Consider the following 26,058-nt stretch of genomic DNA (forward strand, 5'->3'; position numbering starts at 1 on the left):
GTCTTCAGGTGACATCCCACTTCTTACCTCCAGTCAACAGGTCCCAGATGTTTGATCGTTTGTGAAAGTTAAATCGTTAAACACACAAATTCACTCAAGTTAAAACTCAGATCATTGTTTTTTTTTTTAAGGAACCTGAAAACATCTTGTTTGTTTTCTCACAACAACCTTCTCCCAGAACCCCCCCCCGCTCTGTGTTCATTAAATATGTGCCAATGAATGAGGACGTGAGGTCGAGGGCGGTTCCACCAGCTACAGGTTTAATATCAGATCAACAACAGTAGAAAAACAGAGGATACAGACAAAAAGAAGAGTAGGAAACAGCATCAACAGGCTCTTTAAAATAATTCCTCTGTACAGTATTTACACACACACACACGCACACACACACACACAGAGTACAGTACAGCTACACACTGAGGAGGGGGGGGGGCAACTCCCCGTGAGTCTGAGGCTGCAGCTTCAGTCCAAATGCTGCTCTCTGATTGGTCCGTCCTCCTCCATCCACAGTGCTTTTGTGTTTTGTTTTTTAATTTTCGGGGGAGGTGGAGACACTTCCAGATGAAGGTGTGGCCACATCATGTGGGTGTGGCCACGCCCTGTGGGGTCCATGAGCTGAGAGGTCAGAGGTCACGCAGATAAAGACCGAGGGTCAGAAATATGAGGAGGATATAAAAACCTGCGAGTCGACTCGAAGGCTCAGCTCCCGCAGGACGCCATCGAGACTCTGAACTCCGCCCAGAACTGTGAGACCCCGCCTCCTTAACCAGATCAACTGCTCCTCTGTACGTCCCACACGACCTGCCGCACCATGTGTCTCCCCCCCACTGCGTCCACTCTGTCCTCAGTCTGAGTCCAATCCTCTGCTGCCCGAGCACCAATCACACCGTCTGAAACCAGCAGGACCAGTAGAACCATGGAACCTCTGGTCCAGGTCCAGTGAGGGGCAGAGCCACGGCTGGACGTCCAGCCAGAGAAATCAAACCAACGCTAACACCATTGAACTGATGTGTTTCCTCATGTGATCCAGTCACATGACTCCGGGCAGGGTGGAGGTCAGCCAATCAGGTGTGCCTGTTGAAGGTGAGAGGACATCATTGGTGAAAAGGACACACACAGACTCACAAGCCTATAGAGTGTGAGCACCCCCGATCTAAACGATGAGCAAAGGAGCTTCACTGCTTCCTAACTTAGCTCCTTCAGCAGAGGAAACACTGGACCATCCTATATGAAAGGAATTCATTGAATTATATTTAATTGAAAGCAACTAAATACAGAAGTAAAAATAAATATCATCATCACATCTAATTACTAAAATAAAAGTCCGTCAATCCCCTGATAGTAGAATAATCAAAATAATCTCCACTTAAATACATAAAGAGGTAAAAGCATTATGACAGAAGCTTCAATTAGTTGATGTCTGAATATTCAGACTCTGGGTGTTGATCTTTGTTTTTTTTATAAACATTTTTATTGCTCAACTTAATCTCTTATTCTCTCCATTCTCAGCCACTCAACCCCCACTGATGTAAACTGTTCACTGCAGGTCAGACCACTAGAGGGCAGTAGAGACTGCAACACGACAGGAATCCAGACGGGCTGAGGGTTCTACAGAGAAAGTGTAGGAACATGGAGTCTCTTACCGTTCTCACCTCCGTGCGGGGGGGTACATGGACGGGGCGGACGCCTGCTGACTGGCGACGATGGCAGAGGAGGAGAGACCTGGGAGAGAGAGGCACAGATCCACATGGTGGTCGTCACATGATCACAAGAGAATAACGCTCTGAAGTTTGAGTTTGAGAGACGTAGAGATCCCGCTGCATTGTGGGTAACGGACGACCCAGGGTTTGTGGAGTCAGGACGTTTAATTTAAAGAGTCCAAAAGAAAATATCTATATTTGAGTTTAATGTTTAAAGTCTCACCTGAGGCGTAGGACAGGTCGTACTGTCCCGACAGCAGAGGGTATCCCAGGTGATGGTGCGAGGGCAGGATGCGCTGGGACGGTGAAGATCGCGGTCGGTCGCCTTCTCTGTCTCGCTCTCTGTCTCTGTCTCGCTCTCTGTCTCTGTCTCGCTCTCTGTCTCTGTCTCGCTCTCTGTCTCGCTCTCTGTCTCGCTCTCTGTCTCGCTCTCGCTCGTGTGGCGTCTTGTTGTCCTGGATGGACGGCGATTTGCTCTTGTAATGGCTGGCGTGCTGCTGCAACAGGTCCAGAGCTTTGGCCTCACCGGACGGCTTCACCGTGGGACTGGACCTGGAGGGTTTCTCACCCTCTTCCCCCGCCCCCACCTTCCCCCCGTACGAGAAGGCGTAGCCGGCCGGCAGGTAGGAGCCTGAGGAGGAAGGTGTCCAAGAGTTAAGGTTCATTCACACATAGTCAGCAGGACCTCAGTAACAGAAGCTCCTGAATAAAAGTATTAACTATGAAACACCAGATTTGGAAGTGAGTCATTGTTCATGAGCTCAAACATGAGAAGAACTGAAACATGAACTGATCTACTGGTGATGGAGAAGAAGTCAGGTGGACCTGCTGTACGCTTAATAAACAAATACATGACCGTTCAAAGAGTTTTCTAAATTCTCCCTGTTCCACAAGTTCTCTATTCTCTAGTTGTTCCCTGTGTTCTCTCGCTGTTCCCTGTGTGTTCTCTTGTTGTTCCCTGTGTGTTCTCTCGTTGTTCCCTGTGTGTTCTCTTGTTGTTCCCTGTGTTCTCTTGTTGTTCCCTGTATGATCTCTCGTTGTTCCCTGTGTGTTCTCTTGTTGTTCCCTGTATGATCTCTCGTTGTTCCCTGTGTGTTCCCTGTGTATTCTCTCGTTGTTCCCTGTGTGTTCCCTGTGTGTTCTCTCGTTGTTCCCTGTGTGTTCCCTGTGTGTTCTCTCACTGTTCCCTGTGTGTTCTCTTGTTGTTCCCTGTGTGTTCCCTGTGTATTCTCTCGTTGTTCCCTGTATGATCTCTCGTTGTTCCCTGTGTGTTCTCTTGTTGTTCCCTGTATGATCTCTCGTTGTTCCCTGTGTGTTCCCTGTGTATTCTCTCGTTGTTCCCTGTGTGTTCCCTGTGTGTTCTCTCACTGTTCCCTGTGTGTTCTCTTGTTGTTCCCTGTGTTCTCTTGTTGTTCCCTGTATGATCTCTCGTTGTTCCCTGTGTGTTCTCTTGTTGTTCCCTGTATGATCTCTCGTTGTTCCCTGTGTGTTCTCTCGCTGTTCCCTGTGTGTTCTCTCGCTGTTCCCTGTGTGTTCCCTGTGTGTTCTCTTGTTGTTCCCTGTGTGTTCTCTCGCTGTTCCCTGTGTGTTCCCTGTGTATTCTCTCGTTGTTCCCTGTGTGTTCTCTTGTTGTTCCCTGTGTTCTCTTGTTGTTCCCTGTATGATCTCTCGTTGTTCCCTGTGTGTTCTCTTGTTGTTCCCTGTATGATCTCTCGTTGTTCCCTGTGTGTTCCCTGTGTATTCTCTCGTTGTTCCCTGTGTGTTCCCTGTGTGTTCTCTCACTGTTCCCTGTGTGTTCTCTTGTTGTTCCCTGTGTTCTCTTGTTGTTCCCTGTATGATCTCTCGTTGTTCCCTGTGTGTTCTCTCGTTGTTCCCTGTATGATCTCTCGTTGTTCCCTGTGTGTTCCCTGTGGGTTCTCTCACTGTTCCCTGTGTGTTCTCTTGTTGTTCCCTGTATGATCTCTCGTTGTTCCCTGTGTGTTCCCTGTGTATTCTCTCGTTGTTCCCTGTGTGTTCCCTGTGTGTTCTCTCACTGTTCCCTGTGTGTTCTCTTGTTGTTCCCTGTGTTCTCTTGTTGTTCCCTGTATGATCTCTCGTTGTTCCCTGTGTGTTCTCTCGTTGTTCCCTGTGTATTCTCTCGCTGTTCCCTGTGTGTTCTCTCGTTGTTCCCTGTGTGTTCTCTCGTTGTTCCCTGTGTATTCTCTTGTTGTTCCCTGTGTTCTCTCGTTGTTCCCTGTATGATCTCTCGTTGTTCCCTGTGTGTTCCCTGTGTTCTCTCGTTGTTCCCTGTGTATTCTCTTGTTGTTCCCTGTGTGTTCCCTGTGTGTTCCCTGTGTTCTCTTGTTGTTCCCTGTGTTCTCACCGGGGTAGTTCTGCATCATGACGGAGGGCATGCCTCTGTAGCCGGGGTGGCTGGGCTCGTAGCCCTGGCTGTAGGCGTAGGGTCCGTGCATGTAGGGCATGTAGCCCTGGTGCTGGGCCAGGGGGGAGGAGAACTGCATGTGTGGGGGGTGCTGTTCCTTCCCTCCCCCTCTGTGCTCCTCTGGAGGCAGCTGCGTCCTGCCCTCCGCCCCCTCCTTCACCTCCTCCTTTTGAAGGCCCTCCTTCGGCCGAGGCCTCTCCTCCTTCACCTTCCTGTCTCGCTCCCTCTCCCTCTCGTCCTTCCACCGGTCCTCCTCCTGTGGCTTGGGGGCCTCGGAGTACTTGTTGGGGTAGACGTAGGGCCACAGGCGGGAGTCTGGCTCCTGAGGACAACAGTTAGTTCAGTCACATGGAGATCTACAACAACTGAACAGTCATATACATCGTGCTACAAAACCACTGTGTGCGATGAAGGAAGTTAGTGTGTAGCACTTGTGTGATACACTTTTGTGATTGTGTGTGTTTGAAACAACCACTTGTGTGTGTGAACTGTGATCTGAGGGTTTGTGTATCTCATGGTAATGTCCCACACGGTGTTTTAGAGCTGCTCACTCATCTCTCAGGAAGCTGCTCTACAGATGGAGTTTGTCCTCTTACCTGTCTGTACCACATGGCGGGCTCTACGCCTGTCGGCCTGCCTGACTCCACCCCCGGCTTAGCTTCCTCCTTCCCATGATGCCCTGCTTCACTTAGCTTCATCTTCAGACCCTCAGGCTGGGCGGAGGGGGCTTTGGCGTCCTCTCCCTTCGCCATGATGACGGACTTGGCCTGTTCTGAAGTTGGGAGGGGCTCTTTAGACTTGGCCGGGTTCGGCCCCCCCTTGGCGCCCAGGTCAGTGAGGCTGGGGGCCCTGGACAGCGTGGGGGGCACAGAGGCCTTCTGCTTCCACTCGTCTTTCCCAGCAGCCTCCCGCTCTTTGCCCTCAGCCTTCTTGTCGACCTGCCGATGCCTCTCCTCGTACTGCTGGCGGTAGGCGGGGTTAGAGGCCAGCAGGTGGGCGTGGTAGGCCTGGTCGGCTGAGTAAGAGTAGGGGGGGACGTAGTACTGGTTGTAGTACAGAGGCTGGGTGTACATGTTGGGGCGCTGCTGGATGACTGAGGGCTGCTGGGGCCCTGGCTCCACCTTCCTCTCCTCCTGAGGCTCCACCTTCAGTTCGATCTCCTCCTCCACCTCTGGCTCCTCCTCCTTCTCCTTCTTCACCTTCACCTGAGCTCCCTCCACGTGAGGTGTTGCTGCCGGTGCTGCCCCTGGGCTGGGGTTGGGGTAAGTGGGTGAGTAGTAGGAGTCGTAGTTAGGGTAGTAGGGTGATTCCTTACTGGGCGGCTGGGGGGGGAACAGCGCCTTCTTGGCCCCTTCGCGAGGCCCCTGTTCAGGCTCTGACTTGACCTTCACCCCCTCCGCCCTCCCCTCCCCGTCGTCCCCTGCATCAGAGATGTCGGAGTAGGCGGGGCTGCTGGTTTTGACGGATGTGTTGTCGGCTCCGTTCTGGTTGAGGTGGGGGGGCGCGAGGCCGGCCTCCATCCGGCTGCTCACCCCGATGGACGGGCTGGGCGCGTTGTCCGAGAAGCTGTACACCTTGTCGGCTGCGGCCTTGATGCTGGCCAACCGGCTCTGCTGAGCTTCTGTGGAGCCGTTGAGCAAACAGTCATCAGAGTATGGGCTCTTCCCCTCCTCAGGCCTCCCCCCCTTACACATCGCTTTTGGACTGTCCCCCTCCTTCCCCCCCTCCCGCTTCTTCTTGTCCTTCTTCTTCTTGTCCTTGGTGGGGGCGGGGCTGGAGGCGGGGTCAACCGGTGGAGGTTTGGGTTGGATGTTCTTCAGTTGTGGGCTCTTGGGAACGGACTGTACCACAGAGCCCAGAGAGGGGGAGGACTCCTGCTGGGCATAGGGACAAGGGGCCCCAGGGGCAGCGGGGGCCCCAGGGCGGCCGGGCTTTGAGCCTTTCTGAGTCCCTCTATCAGGCGGTCTCTGCGTCTTCTTGGCCTTTCGGTCGTCCATCCCGTCGTTGCTGGCCTCGTCGGTCAAACAAGCCGCCTCCTCTCCACCGTCGGTCACCTCGGGCTCCGCCTCCCCGGCTTTCTTCTTTCCCTTTGACGTTAGCTTCCCTGGCGACGGGGAGGAGGCGTCAAAGCCTCGTCCTTTAGGTGTGGTGGAGCGGGCGGGGGAAGTGGCGGCCCCGTTGCAGGAGGCGAGGTCAGGATGGAGGGCCGGGTCGTCCCCGTACTCACTGTCCACGTCCTGGTCCAGACGGACGTCGGGGTCATTGTGGGCTCGAGCCTGGTGGTACCTCAACCCGTTTATGTGCTTGTACTTCTTGTTACAGTTGGGGTGGGGGCAGTCAATGAGCATAGGGGAGGGGCAGGTGCGGTCCAGCTGTGGGGGGGGCAGGGGATCCGTTGTACCTCCAGGGAGGGGGGGCGCAGCACCGGTGGAGTCTGTTCTGATGCGTTTGGAAGCCTTCGTGTCCTCGGAGCTGGAGGTGGGCTCCATGTCAGAGGCAGGTTTGGTCTTCCTCTTGGCGGAGGACGGGCTGGCCTTGGCGTCCTCGGTGGCGCCGCTGGTCTGGCTGCCCCGTCGCCCTTTGCTGCTCGCAGCAGCTCCACGAGTCTTACTGCTGCCGCTGCCTCTGTTGTCGGAGGAGTTGCTGTTGTCATTCAGCAGCGTGTTGCTGCTGGGACGCATCCGCTTCCCCCGACCACGACCGCTCCGCATCTCCACGTCACTGCTGGGCGACTCACAGAACCTGAAGCACCACAGCATGGGTTAGCAACGACCCGAGGAGAATCAGATCAGAATCAGATCAGAATCAGAATCAGATCAGAATCAGAATCAGAATCAGATCAGAATCAGATCAGAATCAGAATCAGAATCAGATCAGAATCAGATCAGAATCAGAATCAGATCAGAATCAGAAGTATTTTATTGCCAAGTAGGTTTACACCTACAAGGAATTTGCTCTGGTTATTGGTGCATACAATGAACATAGAAACATAAAACGCAATAAATACAACATACATAGGAAAAGCAATAAAAAAACAGTATATATTTACTCACTGTATACTTCTTATTTACTCACTTTTTTCCAATATTTATACAAAGTAGCATTTATTTTGACATAAACATTTCTGAATAAAAATATATGAAAGATAAAAGTTATAAGTAAAAGGTTTTTTTACTTCACTTCACAGGAGGGGAGGGGGGGGGCTGGATTAGCTCGATAGAAAAATGTATAAATAAAAAGTGAAATCTCTCTAAACCGAAATACTAACCGGTACTAAATCCACTCTACTCAAAGTTGACAGTTTTTCCCTCTCAATTGACAGCTCCATAGTTTCCCCCTCCCCCCAGGTAAAGAGTCTGGGTGTCATCGTCGACGGCTCACTCTCCTTCAAATCTCATATCAACATCACCACCCGCACCGCCTACTTCCATCTCCGTAACATCAATCGCCTCCGTCCCTCCCTCACCCCCCATACCACCTCTATTCTTGTACATAGCCTTGTCACCTCCCGTATCGACTACTGTAATTCTCTCCTCTTTGGTCTCCCCCAGAAATCCCTCCATAAGCTCCAACTGGTCCAGAACTCAGCTGCCCGTATCATCTCCCTCACCCCCTCTTTCCACCACATCACCCCCATCCTACAGCAACTCCACTGGCTTCCAATTCACTTCCGTATCAACTTTAAAATTCTTCTTCATACTTTTAAAGCCATCCACAACCTTGCCCCTCCTTACCTGTCTGACCTCCTTCACACTGCCACCTCCACCCGCTCCCTCAGATCCTCCTCTTCCATCCATCTAACTGTCCCCTCTGCCCGGCTTACCACCATGGAGAGCAGAGCTTTCAGCCGCTCTGCTCCCAAACTCTGGAACTCACTCCCACCTGACATCCGAAACATTGACTACGTCCCTCAGTTCAAATCCTCTCTCAAAACCAACTTTTTCAGGATTGCATTCACACTGTAGTTGCCATGCTGTTTTTACTTGCACTTTTAATTTTAATTGTTTTGTTATTTGTTTGCTCCTGTTTTAAATTGTAAAGCGTCCTTGAGTGACATGAAAGGCGCTGTGAAATAAAATGTATTATTATTATTATTATTATTAAGTCTCTCAAGAAGCATTCATCTAATCGGCTTCACAACCTTCTCAACTGATTAAGTGATGATCAAAGTTGTTGTTAGAGTTGTGCAGCCTGTGTGTACCTCGGTGGGGCCCAGTCATGTCTGGTGCAGTCCAGCAGAGTCCCCACATACGTCTTGTTCCTCCAGGTGACGTTCACAACCAGCATGCCTACACACACACACACACACACACACACACACACACACACACACACACACACACACACACACACACACACACACACACACACACACACACACACACACACACACACACACACACACACACACACACACACACACACACACACACACACACACACACACAATCAAAAAAACATAAAAAATGTATCATAAAAGACAGTCTTTGTAATTTGTGTGAATTCTCCTTCGTCAGGATGTTGATGTCTCAGATGTTGTCTCCCTTCTCTCTGTCTTCTATTTTCTTTAAGACATGTTTATTGCTGCTGTTTAGTAATTTTTTGTATCCACATAGAAAATATCTGAAACCAAACATGATAATTCCAGTGGGTTTGGAGAGAATATTAGTGGACCTGAGATCTCCACAGTTTGATTATCATTATGTAAATATAAATCTAGAAGAAACAAACAGAGCCTCTGTTCTGCGCCCTCAGCTGTGAGATGCTGTCAGATGATTGATCCTGGGTCTGTTTGAAGAGCGCTGGTCTCACCGTCCTCCGTCTCCTGCCACACGATCCCCTCCAGGTTCACACTGGTGCCCGGCTCACAGGGGCCCAGGCACTCGGGCTCTGTGGCCAGCGCGGCGTCCGCTGTGTTCACCGCCACGGAGCGCGTGCGGACCATGATCTGCTCACAGGGAGACGAGATGTCGCTGCTGGGGACGGGAGCGAGGAGGTGGAGAGGAGGAGGCGCAGGGGTGGAGACTGGAGACTCCATCTGGAGGAGGAGACAGAGGAAGTTTAGGTTAACACGCACAGAGGTGACGTACAGAGGCGACCACACAGGCGGAGGTTTGAACGACCCAGTTCTCATCACTGGTTTCCCACCAGCACAGTGGAGCCAGGTGCGATCGACAGGTTCTCACACTGTGACGCTCCAGCAGCAGGTGGAGGAGCCAGAGCTCCACATCAGGAGCTGCCATACACACACTTGCAGCTTCGCATCACTTGATCTGATACATTAACAAAGAATCGTTCACTCAAGCAAAAGCATAAAGTGATAAATAAAAGAAATGAAGACGAGTCATCAGGAGCAGATCAGGTGTCGGAGTGAATCCTTCACATTCACACGTTCACAGGGACCTCTCTCTTTCTGCTGCTTGTTTCGTCACGTTTTGAGGATTCAACAAATACTAAACCTTCATAGTTCAAATAAAACCTGTCTTCTTTGACTGAGGCTGCTTTCAGACACTGGGGAACATTTTCTGGAAGTCTTCCTGCCAGCCCCCTGGTAGAAGGTCTGGGAAAGAAAACGCTTCCTTCTTGAAGAAAATGTTACTTTCTTGATTCTTGTAGTTCTGGTTTGTTCCCTCATGGTTTGATTCACTTATTGTGAGTCACTTTGGATAAAAGGGTCGGCTCCATGAAATGTAATTTAAAAAACTTCAGTAACTTACTACAATATCGTTAAATAAGCCCATAATTCATTGATTTATAATTGAATAAAGTAGAATTGTAGATGTAACCGTAGAATTCTCACAGAGCTCCAGGAAACAGTTTCAGACCAACTATCCCAAACCACAGAATATTGAGTTTGATGTGTGAAATCCCCACATTTGATTTGATTGATCCATTACCTCATTGATTATGAAGTGAAAACTGAAAGTCTGATCTATTTCGTAACCTGCTTTTCTTATCGTCCGATTTCAGAGTTCATGATATAAATGAATCAAGCTCCTTTCAGACTAACACGTAATGGACGTATAACTGGAAGAACACAAACACCTCAAGATGAAGAAGAGGAGCCGGACCCGTAGAAGACGAAGACGTCAACTTGGAATCACAAGGAGATTCCAGATCTTCTGGTGATGAGGGCCGACTCTGGTGTGGACGAGCTGTAAACAACAACACTGATCTTTCCACAGCAGAGTTTATACGTCATGTCCGGCCTCCTGCTGCTCTACAGGCTCCGGCTCTGCTGCTCTACAGGCTCCGGCCCTCACCTGGATGTTCCCACATGTTCCTACGGGTCTAACCCAAACAATCTCCTGCTTCGTTCTTCGTGTGAAAGGAAAAACATGAACTCCAGAAAATTGGTTTCCAGACTTCATGTCAGAAACCAGCTCACTACAATGGAAAAACTGAATTTTTCCATTTTTCCAATATCAAAGGTTGCACTTCACTACCTGATTAACAAAACAGACCAACAACAGCCACAGAAACAAATCACACTCTCTCTCTCAAACCTCAGAACACCAGAAACCGTAGTCACTCCTCCTCCTCCTCCTCCTCCTCCTCCTCCTCCTCCTCGACACACAGAAACTTCTATAGCTCTATTAAAAGCTCATCTATGATTGTCTGGTCATTAAACTCCTAACTGAGCAAACACACCAGGAGGAAGTGAGCTGCAGCTTTTGTTACCTGAACGGACGTGTCATCATCTGAACCCTTCCTCCTGATCTGCAATGGAACAAAGAGAGAGGTTGGGGGGTGCAGAGAGACAGATCCCAGGGGGAGGGGTAACCAGGTAACAGCCAACAGCCGACACCTGATGCAGCCGTGTCCTGGGAGTTTGAACCCGTTTGCTTCAGCAACATACAGGCTGTCAATCACGTCAACCAGCCAATCAGCTGCCAGGCTGCTGCTGCTCTCAGTGTTCGAGGAACATGACGACTTCTCTGCTGATCAAACACTCAAATGAAACAGGACACTTGCAGGTTGTGCTGAAGTAAGAACAAGTTCTTTCTGAACTACAGTGTTGCATTATGGGTTGTCGGTAGCCCAATTGCCTTTCAGAGATAATCAGTGTTCAGTCCAGTTTGACCTGCAAGATTCTCTTGAGCTCTATAACGTCTCCTGATTCGTCAATGAAGAAACGAAGCAGAGCGCAAACAGACAAACAGTCAGTCGGTCGAAGATGATGAGGAACTCAGAGGAACTTAGAGAAAATACTACAGGTGTCACGTGTTCCTCACACAGACCTCAGGAACATGTCTCTGAGGTTCAGACACCTGTTCCTCACACAGACCTGAGGAACATGTCTCTGAGGTTCAGACACCTGTTCCTCACACAGACCTGAGGAACATGTCTCTGAGGTTCAGACACCTGTTCCTCACACAGACCTGAGGAACATGTCTCTGAGGTTCAGACACCTGTTCCTCGGACAGACCTGAGGAACACGTCTCTGGACCTCAGAGACATGTTCCTCACACAGACCTGAGGAACATGTCTCTGAGGTTCAGACACCTGTTCCTCGGACAGACCTGAGGAACATGTCTCTGAGGTTCAGACACCTGTTCCTCACACAGACCTGAGGAACATGTCTCTGAGGTTCAGACACCTGTTCCTCGGACAGACCTGAGGAACACGTCTCTGGACCTCAGAGACATGTTCCTCACACAGACCTGAGGAACATGTCTCTGAGGTTCAGACACCTGTTCCTCACACAGACCTGAGGAACATGTCTCTGGACCTCAGAGACATGTTCCTCACACAGACCTGAGGAACATGTCTCTGAGGTTCAGACACCTGTTCCTCGGACAGACCTGAGGAACATGTCTCTGAGGTTCAGACACCTGTTCCTCACACAGACCTGAGGAACATGTCTCTGAGGTTCAGACACCTGTTCCTCACACAGACCTGAGGAACATGTCTCTGGACCTCAGAGACATGTTCCTCACACAGACCTGAGGAACATGTCTCTGAGGTTCAGACACCTGTTCCTCGGACAGACCTGAGGAACACGTCTCTGGACCTCAGAGACATGTTCCTCACACAGACCTGAGGAACACGTCTCTGGATCTCAGAGACATGTTCCTCACACAGACCTGAGGAACATGTCTCTGGACCTCATCTACCTGCTGGTGCAGAGGGTTGTCTTGGTTACAGAAGAAACCAACCATCCAGCCAATCACTCGCCTCTTTCAGAATAAAGAAAACATGGCTGCCTGGAATGCTGGGAACCCCCCCCAAAGAGCAGAAAACCCACCAACCAGCTCTCGGACACACTTCCCCCCCCCACACACACACTATTGGCTGCCGAGTTCACACCAACAACACAGCCACAGCTCCGCCCGGCTCCTCCCCTCCATTCAGTCAGAGAAGCATTCATTACAACACGCCACATTCCTTTCAAGGTCGCTCGCTGGGAGAGATGAGAGACACTGGTCAGAACTTCACAAACACTGAGACGCCGACCAAGTGGATGTGATTCCCCAGGAAGCATCAGTCCACCTGCTGACACTCAGCTTCCAGATAAGAGTCCTCCTGGTTTATTCTTCTCTAACAAACTGGGGATAAAGGAAGATACACTGTCATAACTTCAGGAGGCGTCAACTACATGTCCCACAATGCACCCCAGTTAGAGGCTCCGTCCAAAGACGTGTTTTCCTTTCAAAACCAAAACCAACACCTGAAGACACCCGACCGTGCACGTACCCTGGTGATGTGGGGAACACAGGAAGTAGATGGTCTACTCTGCAGTAGGTTGCTCAAGCTGCTTTCAGATGAGCACTGAGCTCCACCTGGTCTCATGGTACCAGGCCTGGCCTCATGGTACCAGGCCTGGCCTCATGGTACCAGGTCTGTAGAGTCAAGAGCAGTGTGACCACAGCACAGGATCCTCCCCTGATTCACTGGGAGTGAGTGGGGGGGTGAAGAGCTTCTAACACGGGACACAAACATGAAGAAACTAAAAGAAAACAAAAATCTCCTGCTGGAAAAGTGGTGTCATAAAAGAAGAAGACACCAACGACGCTGTGAAGAGAGTTCGTGGTGAAACCATGTGTGTGTTCAAGAAGATCACATCTGTCTCCGTCTGCTGCACCCGGCTGGAAACCTGCTGCTGTGTTGTTCAGCTGCGAAACACAAACTCTGGAGGAACTCTTCAATTCTCTGGATTTGACCAACAGCTCATGTCTGAACCTACAGAGTGAAGACACAGGATCTGATCTTCAGTGACATGTGACAGAAATCCCAAATACTCCCTGACAGTGCAACAAAGACCTGAGGATGTTCTCCACAAGGCTCCACCGGTCAAATCAATTCAATCGTTCTTCTTGATGTCTCCTTGTTCTGAAGAAACCCAGTGGACGATACATGATCAAGTCCCAAGTCTTCAGTGTGCTCCTGGTTGAACTGGGTTCTCTTCTGAGCAGGAGGCCCTCGCTGCTCTCACACACACTCAGAATGTCAGAGATGAACCAACAGGTCCACAGTTATTTCTCCACCGGGTGTTTAAACATCATCTGGGTTAGAGGGAGACCGCCCACTCTCTCTGGACGGGGGCCCAGGAATCCTCTGGTTCTGAGAATGAAGGTGCCACGTGAGGACTTTATTGTTTAACACATTTTAAAGGACCTGAATTTAATCCCAAACTGCAGAGGTGAATTCTGCCTGTCCCGAGCGAGGACCCACCTCCTGCTGAGGAGTCCTGAGTGACGAGGAGCTGTCGCAGCGCTCCGACATGTGACCTGCTCCTCGTTTCCAGGAACCCCGGCTGCTGAGAGGAGGTGTCAGGGGCCCGTTGGCTTCTCAGGATGCTTCACTTTAATTTAACTTTTTCAGCCAAAGCTCTTTCCCTGCAGCCTGACTCCAGGTCTCATGCGTCGGTTTCCCTGAAAGCCGCTCTCTGCTGTGAGTTGTGGTCGAGAGCAGCCCTGGTCAGGAGCCACTTCTTCATACCTTCACACCTGAGGCTGTGGTCCTCAGTTGAAGGAAAGTGAAACAGCAATATAAATATATGAGGAGCTATGAAAAACAACAGGACTGAATTAAATCACGTGCACAGGCTCAGAACTACATGGCCAATATGTTCATATATTCCTATATTGGGTTTGGTGTCCACAGAAGAAACCCTTCACTCCAACAGTTGAGTTAAAGCTCAGTCAGGATGAACTGATAGTTTGCGTGAATGTAAGTCAACACAGTTTTTCAGACCCTGAAGGTGCAGCCGGTCTGAACCCTGAACATCTACTGAAGGTGCAGCCAGGTTCAATGAGATCTCTTTGTGAATGGCTCATTCACAGACGATGGTATTTTTAGCTGCACAGCGAAACTCATTTGTACGGCGGCGGTGTGCAGCCTGTGGCTTGTGACTGGTTGAATTCAAACGAGTCGCCTCAGTGTGACTGACAGTTACTGACGGGTCAAACACAGAGAGATCATCAGCCTGAGGACAGTTCTCCCCGGACAGTTGACCCTCACAAGTGCAAGGTGTCGTATGCAACTTAAAAAGACACACTACACAAAAGACTAAATATCCTGGGAACCATTGGGAGACTTGAGTTTGCTGTGAAGGGATTGGGTCATAAGGGCTCCGAGCCCATCGCATCCCTTCCAGAAGGTTTGAATGATTTACTTTTGGAGACAAATCCAAAACTCTATACAATATTGTGATCATTTCTCCATTTCTTCATGTTGAACAGTTACTGTTGTTGTTATGATTGTTTTTTGTTTCCCACTGTTAACCAACCAGAGGCTGTGTTCCTGACTTGTCGACCATTCAGAGGCTGTGTTTCTGACTGGGCATGTGTGAGGAAGCTCTGATCCAAACACACAGTGCAATTGAATAACATAATGAGATTGAACCCATCCTGGTAGACTAGTTGTGACGTGGCCGTCTCATTGCAGAGGAGCTGCTTTGTTTGATTTAATAAAATGTGAGTTGGTTAGAAGTTCCCTTTCCCTCCTGATCACCCAGACTTCGGGGAACAATTTTCAAAAGCCAAAAACTTTGTTCATTATTGTAGATTTTTGTGAGACCCAATTTCCATTTGATTTATTCTTCTGTCTTTATGGTGATATAACTATTTATAAATGCATTGGATGTCACTGCAGTAAGCATATGCTTTCTGGGGTTGAGGTCGTACAGGCATTATTACACCAGGTGACCAAAAACAGGAGAAGTGGCTTCGACTGCAGAGGTTGAAGTCTCCATGATATGAATGAGTCATGGTCCAGGTTGGATCCTGTGTCTCTGTCTTAAGTCTTCATGTCTCTCTTATTATAAAACTAACATCCAGGTATTGTGACATCTAAATCTGTCTTTTCTCTTCCTGTGAAACACCGTACGCTGCTTGATGACTCCTCCTTCACTCAGGGACCTTTACTCATTCTGCGTCCAATCAGAACGCTTGGCAGACTTTTGACTTACTGACTTCCTGTGACTATAAATACTGACACTTAGCAACCTGTGCTGCCCATCACTGGTTCAATCTGAAGTCCAAGCTGTGTGAAGTCATTCAGCCGGAGTCCTCCAGAGACAGGGTCACAGAGGGGCAGGGTTCACCACATCTACTGCAGCTAGCCAGCAGGGGCAATCCCTTCAGGCTTCATTAACATGTTTGTGTTTGGGACTAATAAATGCATCTTAATCTTATTCTTAATGTTTACACTTATGTATTTACTCAGACAAGCGCAGAGGAGATTTCAACCGAAACATTCAAGTGCAGACAACTGATGACTCCATTCACAATCTTCAATTCAAAATCTGCAGGAAACATAAAGCCTGGGAGCACGAGGTAGAAAGACGGGGGGGGGGGGCAGTCAAACTGGTCACATTACGGCTGAGCTGAAGTTTGAACAGGTCCTTCTCCTCAGACGTCTTCATGACCCGTCTCTAACAGAGGACCAGAGGGAGATCACAGAGACGGCTGATGAAGACAACATTCTGCAGGAAACTATGAAAACCCTGATGACCAGTGTGTCAAGGCAAAGAAGGAAACAAGCTGGTGACACTGAAGACTCTGTATGCATTCTGGTTTCTTTCCCTCTTTCAGTTGGTTGTATTGTTCTCATTGGTGACACCCCTGGTTTGGAGAAGTTGGGTCGACACATGCAATCACCATCAGGATGAATCCACAGACAGAAGACGGCTCAGTTCCCAGAGGGATAAGTCTTTGACACCGACATCAGTTTATTTAAAGCCCTGGTTGAAAAGGCAGCTCAGCCAGTACGTTCTATAACCAGCTGCTTTTCAAACAACAAACCTTTTATTAAGACAGAAGATAAACGCTCTGCTCCTCTTACCTTCTCACCACCTACGACTTTCTTCAGACTTCGGCATTCAACGCTGTCCAGCTCCTCCTGCTCGGCTGGCATGGCGTCGGGCTGACCCATCCCTAACGAGTCCAGGCCCATGTTCCCCAGCTGCTCGGCTGCAGCCAACTCGGGGATCTGTTGGCCCTCGAATGGGCCGCTGCGAGGGGCCCCCAATGGCACGATGGGGGCCAGGGTTTCCTTCTCAGTGTTAACCACTCCTGTGGCTACAACCTCCATTTTCTCCTTCTTGGTTTTCCCAGATATCCCATCCTTGTCCTTTTTCACCGCAGGGAGGGTTGTTCGGGAGAGTTTACTAGATTTGTCAGTTCCCTTGGGAGGGGTAGAGTTGGGGTTCTGTGCTGGGGGGTCCCCGGGGGCCCGGCCCTGAATCTCCTTCTTGGCTCCGTCCGAGACTGGGGCCTTAATACCGTCCTTAGAGTTTTTACTGCGCTTGGATTTTGATTTGGTGTCTTTGCCCTGCGTGGCGGCCACAGGACTAACGAACTTGATATTGTCAGGTAAAGCAGCCACAGAGCTGGGGGGGGCAGCCAAGCCCCCTCCCTCCTTACTGCTCGACATCTCTAGTTTATCCTTCTCCAGGTCAGCGTCCAGGTCGATTATCAGATTGCCAACACCAATGTCCCACTCGTCCCCACTGTCGTACGTGTCCACGGCGTTGGAGTCCACACCTTTCCCGCCTGCAGGGCCGCTGCTGAGGGACATCTTAGTAGGAGCGTCCCGGAGCGCCGCAGGAGGGCCACAGGGGGGCCGTGCTCCTCCCAGCCACAGGACGCCTCCTCAGGGCTGGTCCCCGCGCCTCCTCCCTGCTCCCCACATCGTCTCCTGCACAGAACACAGAGAACAGGTCAGAGAGAAGACAACCACACATAATGAAACCATCATAACCATCAATACTGTTGAATAATCACATCTGTATCGATGATGCTACACGATGTAGAAGACACAGACGAAGGTGTCAGGAGAGTTTGTTGTGATAAGACGATTGTGTTGTTGTGCTGTAAACACATCAACAGCATTTGTGAAAGGCAAACTGCAGATTAAGCCCGGACCCAATTCTCCAAAACCTTTTCCCCAAGTCATGTCTGGAAAGTCCTTTACAGATGTTCTGATACCATTTGTAACTTCGAAGGAAAGTGACAGCTGTATGCTACTAACCCTGTATGGAAGTGATGAGTGCTGCTACTGACACTTTGCAATAACCACTGATAGTAAAGTCATGTGACTGATAAGAACCAATCGGGGAGAGAACATGGTCTGTGTCATTGTTCATATCTCACATATAACACAACAAGGCCAGAAGCGTTTCCACAAGTCTCTGATTTAGAGGCTGGAGAAACGTGTCGAGTCGACAGCAGCAACAGAAATGAGATTTACAACTAACTCCATATTTACATCACATAAAAGGAAAACACGCTTAGTGGCACCATCACACTGACTCCAATCAAAATTCACCTTTTCTACAAACTAAACCACACAGCCCGATATTTCCACATTTGAGTTTCATGGTGTTATTCATGGTGTGATGGTGTGAAGCCCTGCTCTCATGTTTCACTCTATATTCAGACTGAGCTCCAAATATGTGAATTGAAAGTATCCTGGAAGCTTTCAGGGCTCAGAGAGCAGGTCCATCACTTCCTGGTGAAGTGGAAGGAGGAGCTTTATTGCGTGGACATAAAGGTCGTATTGACCAGAGATCACAGCCATTCACTGAGAAGCCATTTCCCGCCGGCACTCTGTGACAAGCTGCATGAGGGAGCAGACACATCCCTGCTCAGAGGCCTCCTTCACGACACTGATCATATGAAAGGACGCTGTGACCCCTGACCTCCTATGACGAGGCACGGCCATTGACATTAACAGCCTGACTGACTCAAAACTCTGGTTAACTCCACATCAAGCAAAGAGACGACAAGAAAAGTTCTAATTGAGAATGAACGCCAACCAAGAGCTTTCATCTGAGGCCGAGAAACCTTCAGCAGGCCCATCTGTAACGAAGGGGGGGGTGCAGGTCGCTCTAGGCCTGTCCCGATTATCATCTCATCGACTTCTCGTGCACTATATGGATATGAAAACCTGGATATTGCCTGTTTACTGTAGCGACCAGTGTTGGATCACGTCCCTGCCCAACGATCCCAGAGTTCACTCAGTCACACCCACAATCAGCCAATGATCCAATCACAGAGGAGGAAACATTCTCTACACAGATTGAACTCTGATCACTTCCACTGTCGGGCACGAAAAACTCTTAATATGACATCGCTATTATTTCTGTGTCAATATATCATTCAACTAAAAATATAATAAACAATATGGTGACAGGCCTAGATAGTGTCTATCAAGATTAAGACTATTTACATTCATATATTAGATGGAATCGAATGGAAACGTCATAACGATGACACCACGTCAGGACGAGAAGACACGTGTCTCTGTCCTCGTTCCAAACCCTCAGCTCCTGTCCAGACTCAAACAAGAGCAGAGGGTTCAAAGGTCAAGTCTCTGTTCAGGGCTGGAAATCTCAAACGATCATCTGAAGATGAATAAATCACGTTCTGTTACAGTTCTCTGTGGAGCCTCTTTCACACGCGCTCAGTGTTGATGCTCCCTTTGTGAGTCGCTCTGGATAAAAGCGTCAGCTCAATGAAATGTAAAGATCCAGAAGATCGTCTGAACATATCGTTACCTTGAGCTGAAATGAATTTGACAAGGGCACATTTGCTAGATTTTGAAGATTTAGATGGTTTCATATTTTTGTAGACCTATAGGCTGACCTTTGACCCCGTGTGGCAGGAGCGTCTCTTACTGCTCAGTGCACCCGACCAGACGCTGAAGTCTTCTCTACCTGCACCCAAGTAGCTGAGAAGACAGATGGTCAGCAGGAGGAGGGGGTCATTGCTAATCCTGCTCCTAATAACACAACATCTGAGGCTCCAACAAAACACACAGCAAACACACAACGTGTAGCAAACACTGAAAACCACACAGGAGGCTCCACCGAGACACAACCAGGTCCGATGAGAGAACACGCTTGAAAGGATGTGAATCTAATAATTAAACCTTCAGCAGTTTTCACTGATCGCCTCACAAACTGTCCAAAGAACTTATCTGGTAGATCCACCAGCTCATGGATCTGCAGTGAAACACTGAAGATCTGATCTAATGAGAAACCTTTTCTATCCTGATTTAATTATCAAGCTGTTTTCAGGCCTGCACTGATGTCCTGACATGTTCCTGACGTGTTCCTGACATGTCAGTGACAGTGATAGTGGTTCCAGATCTTCTGGTAATGAGGGCCGACGCCGGTGTGGACGAGCTGTAAACAACAACACTGATCTTTCCACAGAAGAGTTTACACGTCATGTCCCGCCCCCTGCTGCTCTACAGGCTCCGCCCCTCACCTGGATGTTCCCACATGTTCATGTATGAATGAGTCGGACACGACAACCTGCTGTTACAGATACTACTGTATTTCCCATTTTCTGTAGTTCATGTCTGCAAACCGCTTATATTTAGTAATTTTATTTATTCTATGCATTGTAAATTTCAAACAAACAGATGTCTGGTCAAAATTATTAGAGAATTATTTTCATGATCAGTTATTTTTCTGATTAATCATTTTCAGTAGAGAAGGACTAAGTAGAAAAATGCCCCAACATCTTTAACATCCTTAAAAGCAAAAAATAACATTAATGTATTCAAACATTCCAGAACCCAAATATTTTTCGTTTATTACAGAGACAGCCAACAAAGAGCAGCAAGCTCCCGTTGAAGGAGCTGGAGAATGATGTTTAGAAAGAGGAGGAGTTGGTGTCCATCACGGAGGAGGATCTCTAAATGGAAACGAGCCTGAGACTGTGCGGCCCCTCCGAGTGGAGGTGAGCTTCTACAAATGCAATAATCAGACTGAGTGACCCAGCAGGATACACAGTGTTTCTCCTGCTGGACATCTCTTCCAGCCGCTGTCAGGTTTCCAGTGAGCAGAGCCGTAGAAGATCCTAAACAGCTGGAGTGCTTTTCATCTAGGAGCTCCAACGGAAAGTAAAGAGGAGGATGAAGAGCGGCTTCAAATGTCTGCGGCGACAGAACTTTAAAAATGACTCCAGGGAGAGTGGAACATTTATCAGGAAACGTTGGTGATTTTCTGGTTCTCTGTGTTGCTGTGAATCAGACGCTCAGGTTGTTACCTCATGTTTGATGGTTTATTATACAAATAGACATTTTCAAGAGGAGTGAGCTTGACTCGGTTCCACCATCTCCAACAAGCTGTCACTTCAAAACTGGGTTTTAGCCCCGAGTTAGAAATAATCTCAATCCTTAATAAGAAATACAACTCCACCCTGATGGACAACACTTGTTGCTTTGTGGTGTGTGTCCTGAGAGGTAACTGTGACTGGCTGTTGTCGATATGACATCATGCTAGCCTCAGGCACGCCCACCATCAAGTGTTACAGCTGTGTGAAAAGAGCTTTTTTGTGTGTTCGTGGGTCAGTTCTCGACACTGGATATTAACTTAAAGAAAAGGTCCAGAACATTGGTCTGGACCTTAACAAGACTTTCCCACATGAAGAAACACAGCAGGAGAATCTCCAGAACCTTCAGTGGTTGTGTTCCTCTACCAGGGTCATCCAGGTGAAGTGTGGGATGATGTCATCCAGACGAGGGCACAGGGAGTGTGGTCAGACACAGACTGACACAACTCTGCTGTTCCACACTGAAGACGAGGACTGGTTACAACAATAAGAGCACAGAGAAGACGCTGCATCTTCCCATGAACTGAGCAGTTTGTGGTTGATGGATTTAAAGCTGCAGGACACAGTGAGGATCACTTATTTAAATGTTTCCCAACACGCAAACTACAAAAAAACACAGAAAGTAAAGAGGAACAGGGCTGGAGTAAAAATCAAAAAAAGAATAGCAACTTATTAATTATTGCATTATTCTTAAATCCCAGTAAAACTGTATTTGGTTGAATCTGTGTAGATCAACTGGTAACCATTGAGTTAAAATGCAGATGCTGTTTCCACCTTGGTGTTAGTGTCCCATAGAAGACGTTCTGAGAGGAAGACTTTCTAACACGTTCCTCCACCTCTTCATCATTCAGACTCAAGTCTTTCAGATGGAAGGTGTGTTTGAAACACTACTCGCACCATGACGCTTATCAAACAGCACCAGGTCACTCTGTCAGTCGTACTTCACACTCACCCGGTGAAGAGGCTGGTGATAACTTGACTCCATGGTTTAATATTCAAGGAAAGTTCTGCTCACTGTTTGAACGTGGAAGAACTTAAAGTTTCCAGGAAGAATAAGAGAAACACTCGGCACAGCGTTGGTATGTTTATCAGATTTAACACGATCACGTCGTAGTGAACTGAAACAACATTCAGCCCTAATAAGGAAGAAGCACTAAAGCCCCCCCCCCCAACCCTCAGCCCAACATGAACAGGAGATGAGCACATACTGCAACCGTAGAGCAGGATGTCAGTGGAGGTGCTGTGAAATCTGGATTATGTGTAATCGGACTAAAATTAACACAAAACAGAACTTTGTCTATAATAATGTTGTAGAATAACTTCCAGTTGTAGATTTGAGGCAGAGCAGCTCCAGTCTCTGACAGGTGCAACCCACAAAGTCCAGCAGCATCATAAGAACCTTTACAAAGGTCACAGTGACCTTTAACCTCCAAGTTCTGATGAGTTCATCCTAAAGTGCAACTGAACATTTGTTCCACATTTGAAGAACTTCCTCATCGTGTTCTCCCGAGCCCTCAGTAACATCACGACACGGGAGCGGTTCGATTCCATTGTAATCCTTTTTCATATGAAGTTTTAAATTGTTGCTCATCATATTGATTAATCTGTGACACCTCCAATGTTTTCAGCCGTGTCCGTTTGTCTGTAAAAATAATTTAAAAGAACGACTGGACTGATACGCGCTTCAGAGAGAAGTGGACATGACTCAGGAAACAAAGTAATTCAGCTGCAGATCGAGGAGGTTTTTCATCTTTCTTTAAACATTCTGAGATAGATTGACATTTTCACAGATATGTCATTGAATCAAAGGATGTGGAGCATCAAGCTCTCCGTCCATTACTGCTCCACAGTCATGAATTCTCCTCCATCTCCACACGGTGTCTAACATATGTTTGTGTATGTGCGTCTGTTTGTCTACATATCAGCGAGAGAGAGAAAGAGAGCGAGTGGCAGACTCGGTGTGTGAGTGTGTGTGTGCTATCAAGCTACAAGCTACACAATGCTTTTATCATAATCAACTGCTTATGGCGATGTATCTGGCCTGGGACCAACGTGATCACTATAAGCAGATTATTACAGATATTTGTATTAAGTTCCACGTCTGTTCCATGAAGGACACACTCCATCCGGCCCATTGGCTCGCGGTGAATCTCCTGCTGTGTTCACATTCTATTTGTTAACAAGGGCTCTGGGAGGAGAAAGTCCAGATCCTGACTCAGACGATTGAGGTCTCACATCCAGAACCTGGAGGTCTGATGCATGTCACAAACAACTTGAAAAATTATATATATAAATCAATTGACGTCAGTAGATTCATAATCAATATCAAGCAGGAGGAATGTATGTTATATATTCATTTTTTGTATGTCCTTGTCAGTCTGAGTATATCCTCAGAATACAAATGAGCGACTGACAGGAAACCTCCTCCTCTTCTGTAGTTTGCAGTTTCTTTGTATTTCCTCTCAGCTCCTGTCTTCTCATGCATTCCCACACTTACCCCCGACACTGGATGTATAGAAGAGGAGACACACGCTCTAACCCATTCAAGGACATTTCCAAAACCCAAGCTCATCATCATGTTCAGTCACTGTCAAGGCCACAAAGCAGTGATGCACAATATTTACAGACTCTGGCAGAAGTCCTCCAGCGGGGGTCACACCGGGTCAGCAGCCAGCGTCCTGCATCTCCACTGTCGGTCCTGGAGGAGGACACCCGCTGCATGTTTCAGACTCAACTTCCTCTTTGACAAAGCTTATAGGTAGAGCTGGTTCAGGTGCATCTTGGACCAGCTCTTAGTTCTGCTGTTCTGTCTCCTCATCACATCAACGTCTCAACGCAGGATACTGACTCGACTGTTTGCAGATCCACAATCCTGGTTGTATGAATACATGAAGTGCTACAAGGTGTTTGGTTTTATGAGCTTCTCTAGTCCTGATGTCCACTCAAAGCTCTCCACACAGCAGATACTCCAACACCTCTTCTATCACACAGGGATTCATGTTCGTTTCCTGTTAGAGATCAGAGGCACAGCTGTGATCTTCATGTGAACACAGAGGAAGACGTCAGAGACATGTAGGATAAAAACAGGGGGGGGGGGGGGGGCTTCTGGACACTGGGAGGACATCACAAGAGACGGACGGAGGATTCATCATGCTGGTAGAATCGTCTCCAGGTAGTTCAGCTGTATCAATGAGGGAACGTTCACTTTCCAGTGAACCATCTCAACAGTGCAATACTGGAATGTTAATGATGAAGTTCATCCACAGGAGAACAGCCACAGTGTCAGTGAACCAGCAGCAGGTTCAGAGGAGGCTGCACCTGGTGAAGATCTGTGAGAACAACTGACAGAGACCATGGACTCAGCAGATCACTGACCACAGGAGGTCTCCTGAGGTCAGAGGGCATCACAGGCTTCAGTCACTTTACCAACAGGAGTTCTGTCGTCACAGTAGTTAAGCTAGCACCTCACCGACATACTACACTAACTATGTTTTACTGACGGAGTGTCCCAGCTCCAGCATGTAGTTAGCATGTTAGCTCCGTCCCTCCCATCTGGGGACACAACCCGCTGCTAGGTGCTGATGGAGGACAGCTGGATCATCACACGCGTCATGTGCAGACAGTGAAGAGTGCTACCGACACAGCACAGACACGGAGCTAGCCTAGCTAGCCTGGCTAGCGTTAGCTGAATGAATCGGGGGTGAGGGGAGCAGCTAGCCGTTAGCCGTGGATCCCACTAACATCGCCCTCCACGCACTTCAGGTGGACGGTGACCGCTCCACACGGACACACAACGTCCGAACCCGGAGGCACAGCCCGGAGGACGTGCGGGGCCCGAGCTCCGTGAGCGCGGCGGGTCCGAGGCCCGCATCGGGGCTAGCGAGATCCATTATCGGACGCGTTGCTGCTTGTCTGGGGGAGCTGAGAGGTTCTCCGTGAAATCACCGACGGACGGCTCCACCGTAACCACCCCCGCGTCCACAGCCGGGGTCAAGCGGCTCAGCACAGACCCGAGCCCCGGCCCACAGACGCTTTCTGTGACCGTTGATCCAGCGTCCTATCCGCCGACTGGCGGACAATCGCCGATGCAGCGCTTTCAACCTCACTCGAGGTGCATCCATTATCGGACAGCCCTTGCACTGCTGCCTGCAGTTTGAGCTGGAACTTGCTCACACTGGGGTCCACAGCCCCAGTCCCAGTGGACAACCCAGACTCCCACATGGATCCACTGGTTCAGTCCCAGTGGACAACCCAGACTCCCACTGGGATCCACTGGTTCAGTCCCAGTGGACAACCCAGACTCCCACTGGGATCCACTGGGTCGACCTGACACCTGGCTGTACTGTCGCTGATAGGAGACATGAGCGAGCGTCACAGAGAAACATCATAAGTACATTTAATAAGAACAGTTAATGAAGTGTTGATGAACATGTGAGCGACGGGACTCGATGCGGAGGAGCGGGGTCCCACATGGAGCGGGTCAGGCGGGGACGTGTCCGACGATTGGCGCATATCCTTTAGCTCCCCGGTCTCTCCAGACAAAGACGGCAGCTAGCCTGCTGAGCTAACTCCGGAGCAGCTAGCAGGCTATCCCGCGTTTTACCCGAATAACAGGGTCCAGGTCCCCGCATGAGGAGCGACCCCACCACGTCCACTTACCCCGGTAGGAATCCTATCCGAGCCGGTTCATGTACACTCCATGGGGCCCGACACTCCCGGAGAAACAGCTACAAGATCCGGACCCGGAGGAGCGAGGAGGCGACCCCAGTCAACGTGCTCCCGGCTCAGCGCACCGCCACTCGGTCACATCCCGGAGAGAGGAGGCCTCCAGCGGAACACCGTCACATGAAGGAGCCGCGGCTCGGGGCTGGAGGAAATCAAACTGATCCCAGGTATTCCACGAGAGGAGGAAACACACAAACACAAACACACACAAACACACACAACAACCAGGGCCTCCAGGCTGCTAGCTACCACACAACCAAACCCCGGAGCCCCGGATCCAGCGACCCGGATCCCCGCATCACATCCAACCACGGACTGGATCCATGGATCTGGACTCATGACCGGAAGTGACTTCAATTGGATTCGACCTGTACATACAAAATATTCAAGATTCAAGAGTTTACAGTCATATACACAACAATAACATTAAGCAGTCGCTTGCAATGAAATGCTTGGGTCACTAATGGCAATGCTCAGAATATTAAAAAGAGACAAAAAAATAAAATAAGATAAAATAGAATATACAAATGGAAATAAATATATACATATCTAAAACATATATACACCTCACATGAAGGTGTTATATATAAATATATAAACACAACAACTGACTGTATATTAACATTCACCATATGATAAA

The 26,058-nt window shown here is 49.0% G+C and overlaps 1 protein-coding gene across 1 annotated transcript; it reads right to left on the bottom strand.

The window, feature by feature from the left end:
* Positions 1-239: 239 nt before the first annotated feature.
* On the bottom strand, positions 240-25,701 carry znf609a (zinc finger protein 609a). Its single transcript, XM_062389064.1, has 9 exons — positions 25,353-25,701; positions 16,411-17,265; positions 8,935-9,160; positions 8,324-8,411; positions 4,719-6,864; positions 4,063-4,444; positions 1,924-2,331; positions 1,644-1,722; positions 240-1,074 (listed from the first exon to the last, which is right to left on the bottom strand). Exons 2-8 carry the CDS (start codon positions 17,143-17,145, stop codon positions 1,649-1,651), a joined length of 4,059 nt encoding a protein of 1,352 aa, XP_062245048.1. The 5' UTR covers positions 17,146-17,265; positions 25,353-25,701; the 3' UTR covers positions 240-1,074; positions 1,644-1,648.
* Between the last annotated feature and the right edge of the window lie 357 nt (positions 25,702-26,058).

Source organism: Platichthys flesus, chromosome 6 (assembly GCF_949316205.1).
Source record: "Platichthys flesus chromosome 6, fPlaFle2.1, whole genome shotgun sequence".
In the NCBI taxonomy this organism is placed as follows: domain Eukaryota; kingdom Metazoa; phylum Chordata; class Actinopteri; order Pleuronectiformes; family Pleuronectidae; genus Platichthys; species Platichthys flesus.

What these genes read in the sequence shown, in the direction of transcription:
- znf609a (XM_062389064.1), bottom strand. Translation starts at nt 17,145, where the DNA reads ATGTCCCTCAGCAGCGGCCCTGCAGGCGGGAAAGGTGTGGACTCCAAC. An exon ending in AAGTCGTAGGTGGTGAGAAG is followed by an intron (nt 9,161 to 16,410) that starts GTAAGAGGAGCA and finishes CTCCTCCTCCAG; the next exon opens with ATGGAGTCTCCAGTCTCCAC. An exon ending in CGACCTGTCCTACGCCTCAG is followed by an intron (nt 1,723 to 1,923) that starts GTGAGACTTTAA and finishes TCTCTCTCCCAG; the next exon opens with GTCTCTCCTCCTCTGCCATC.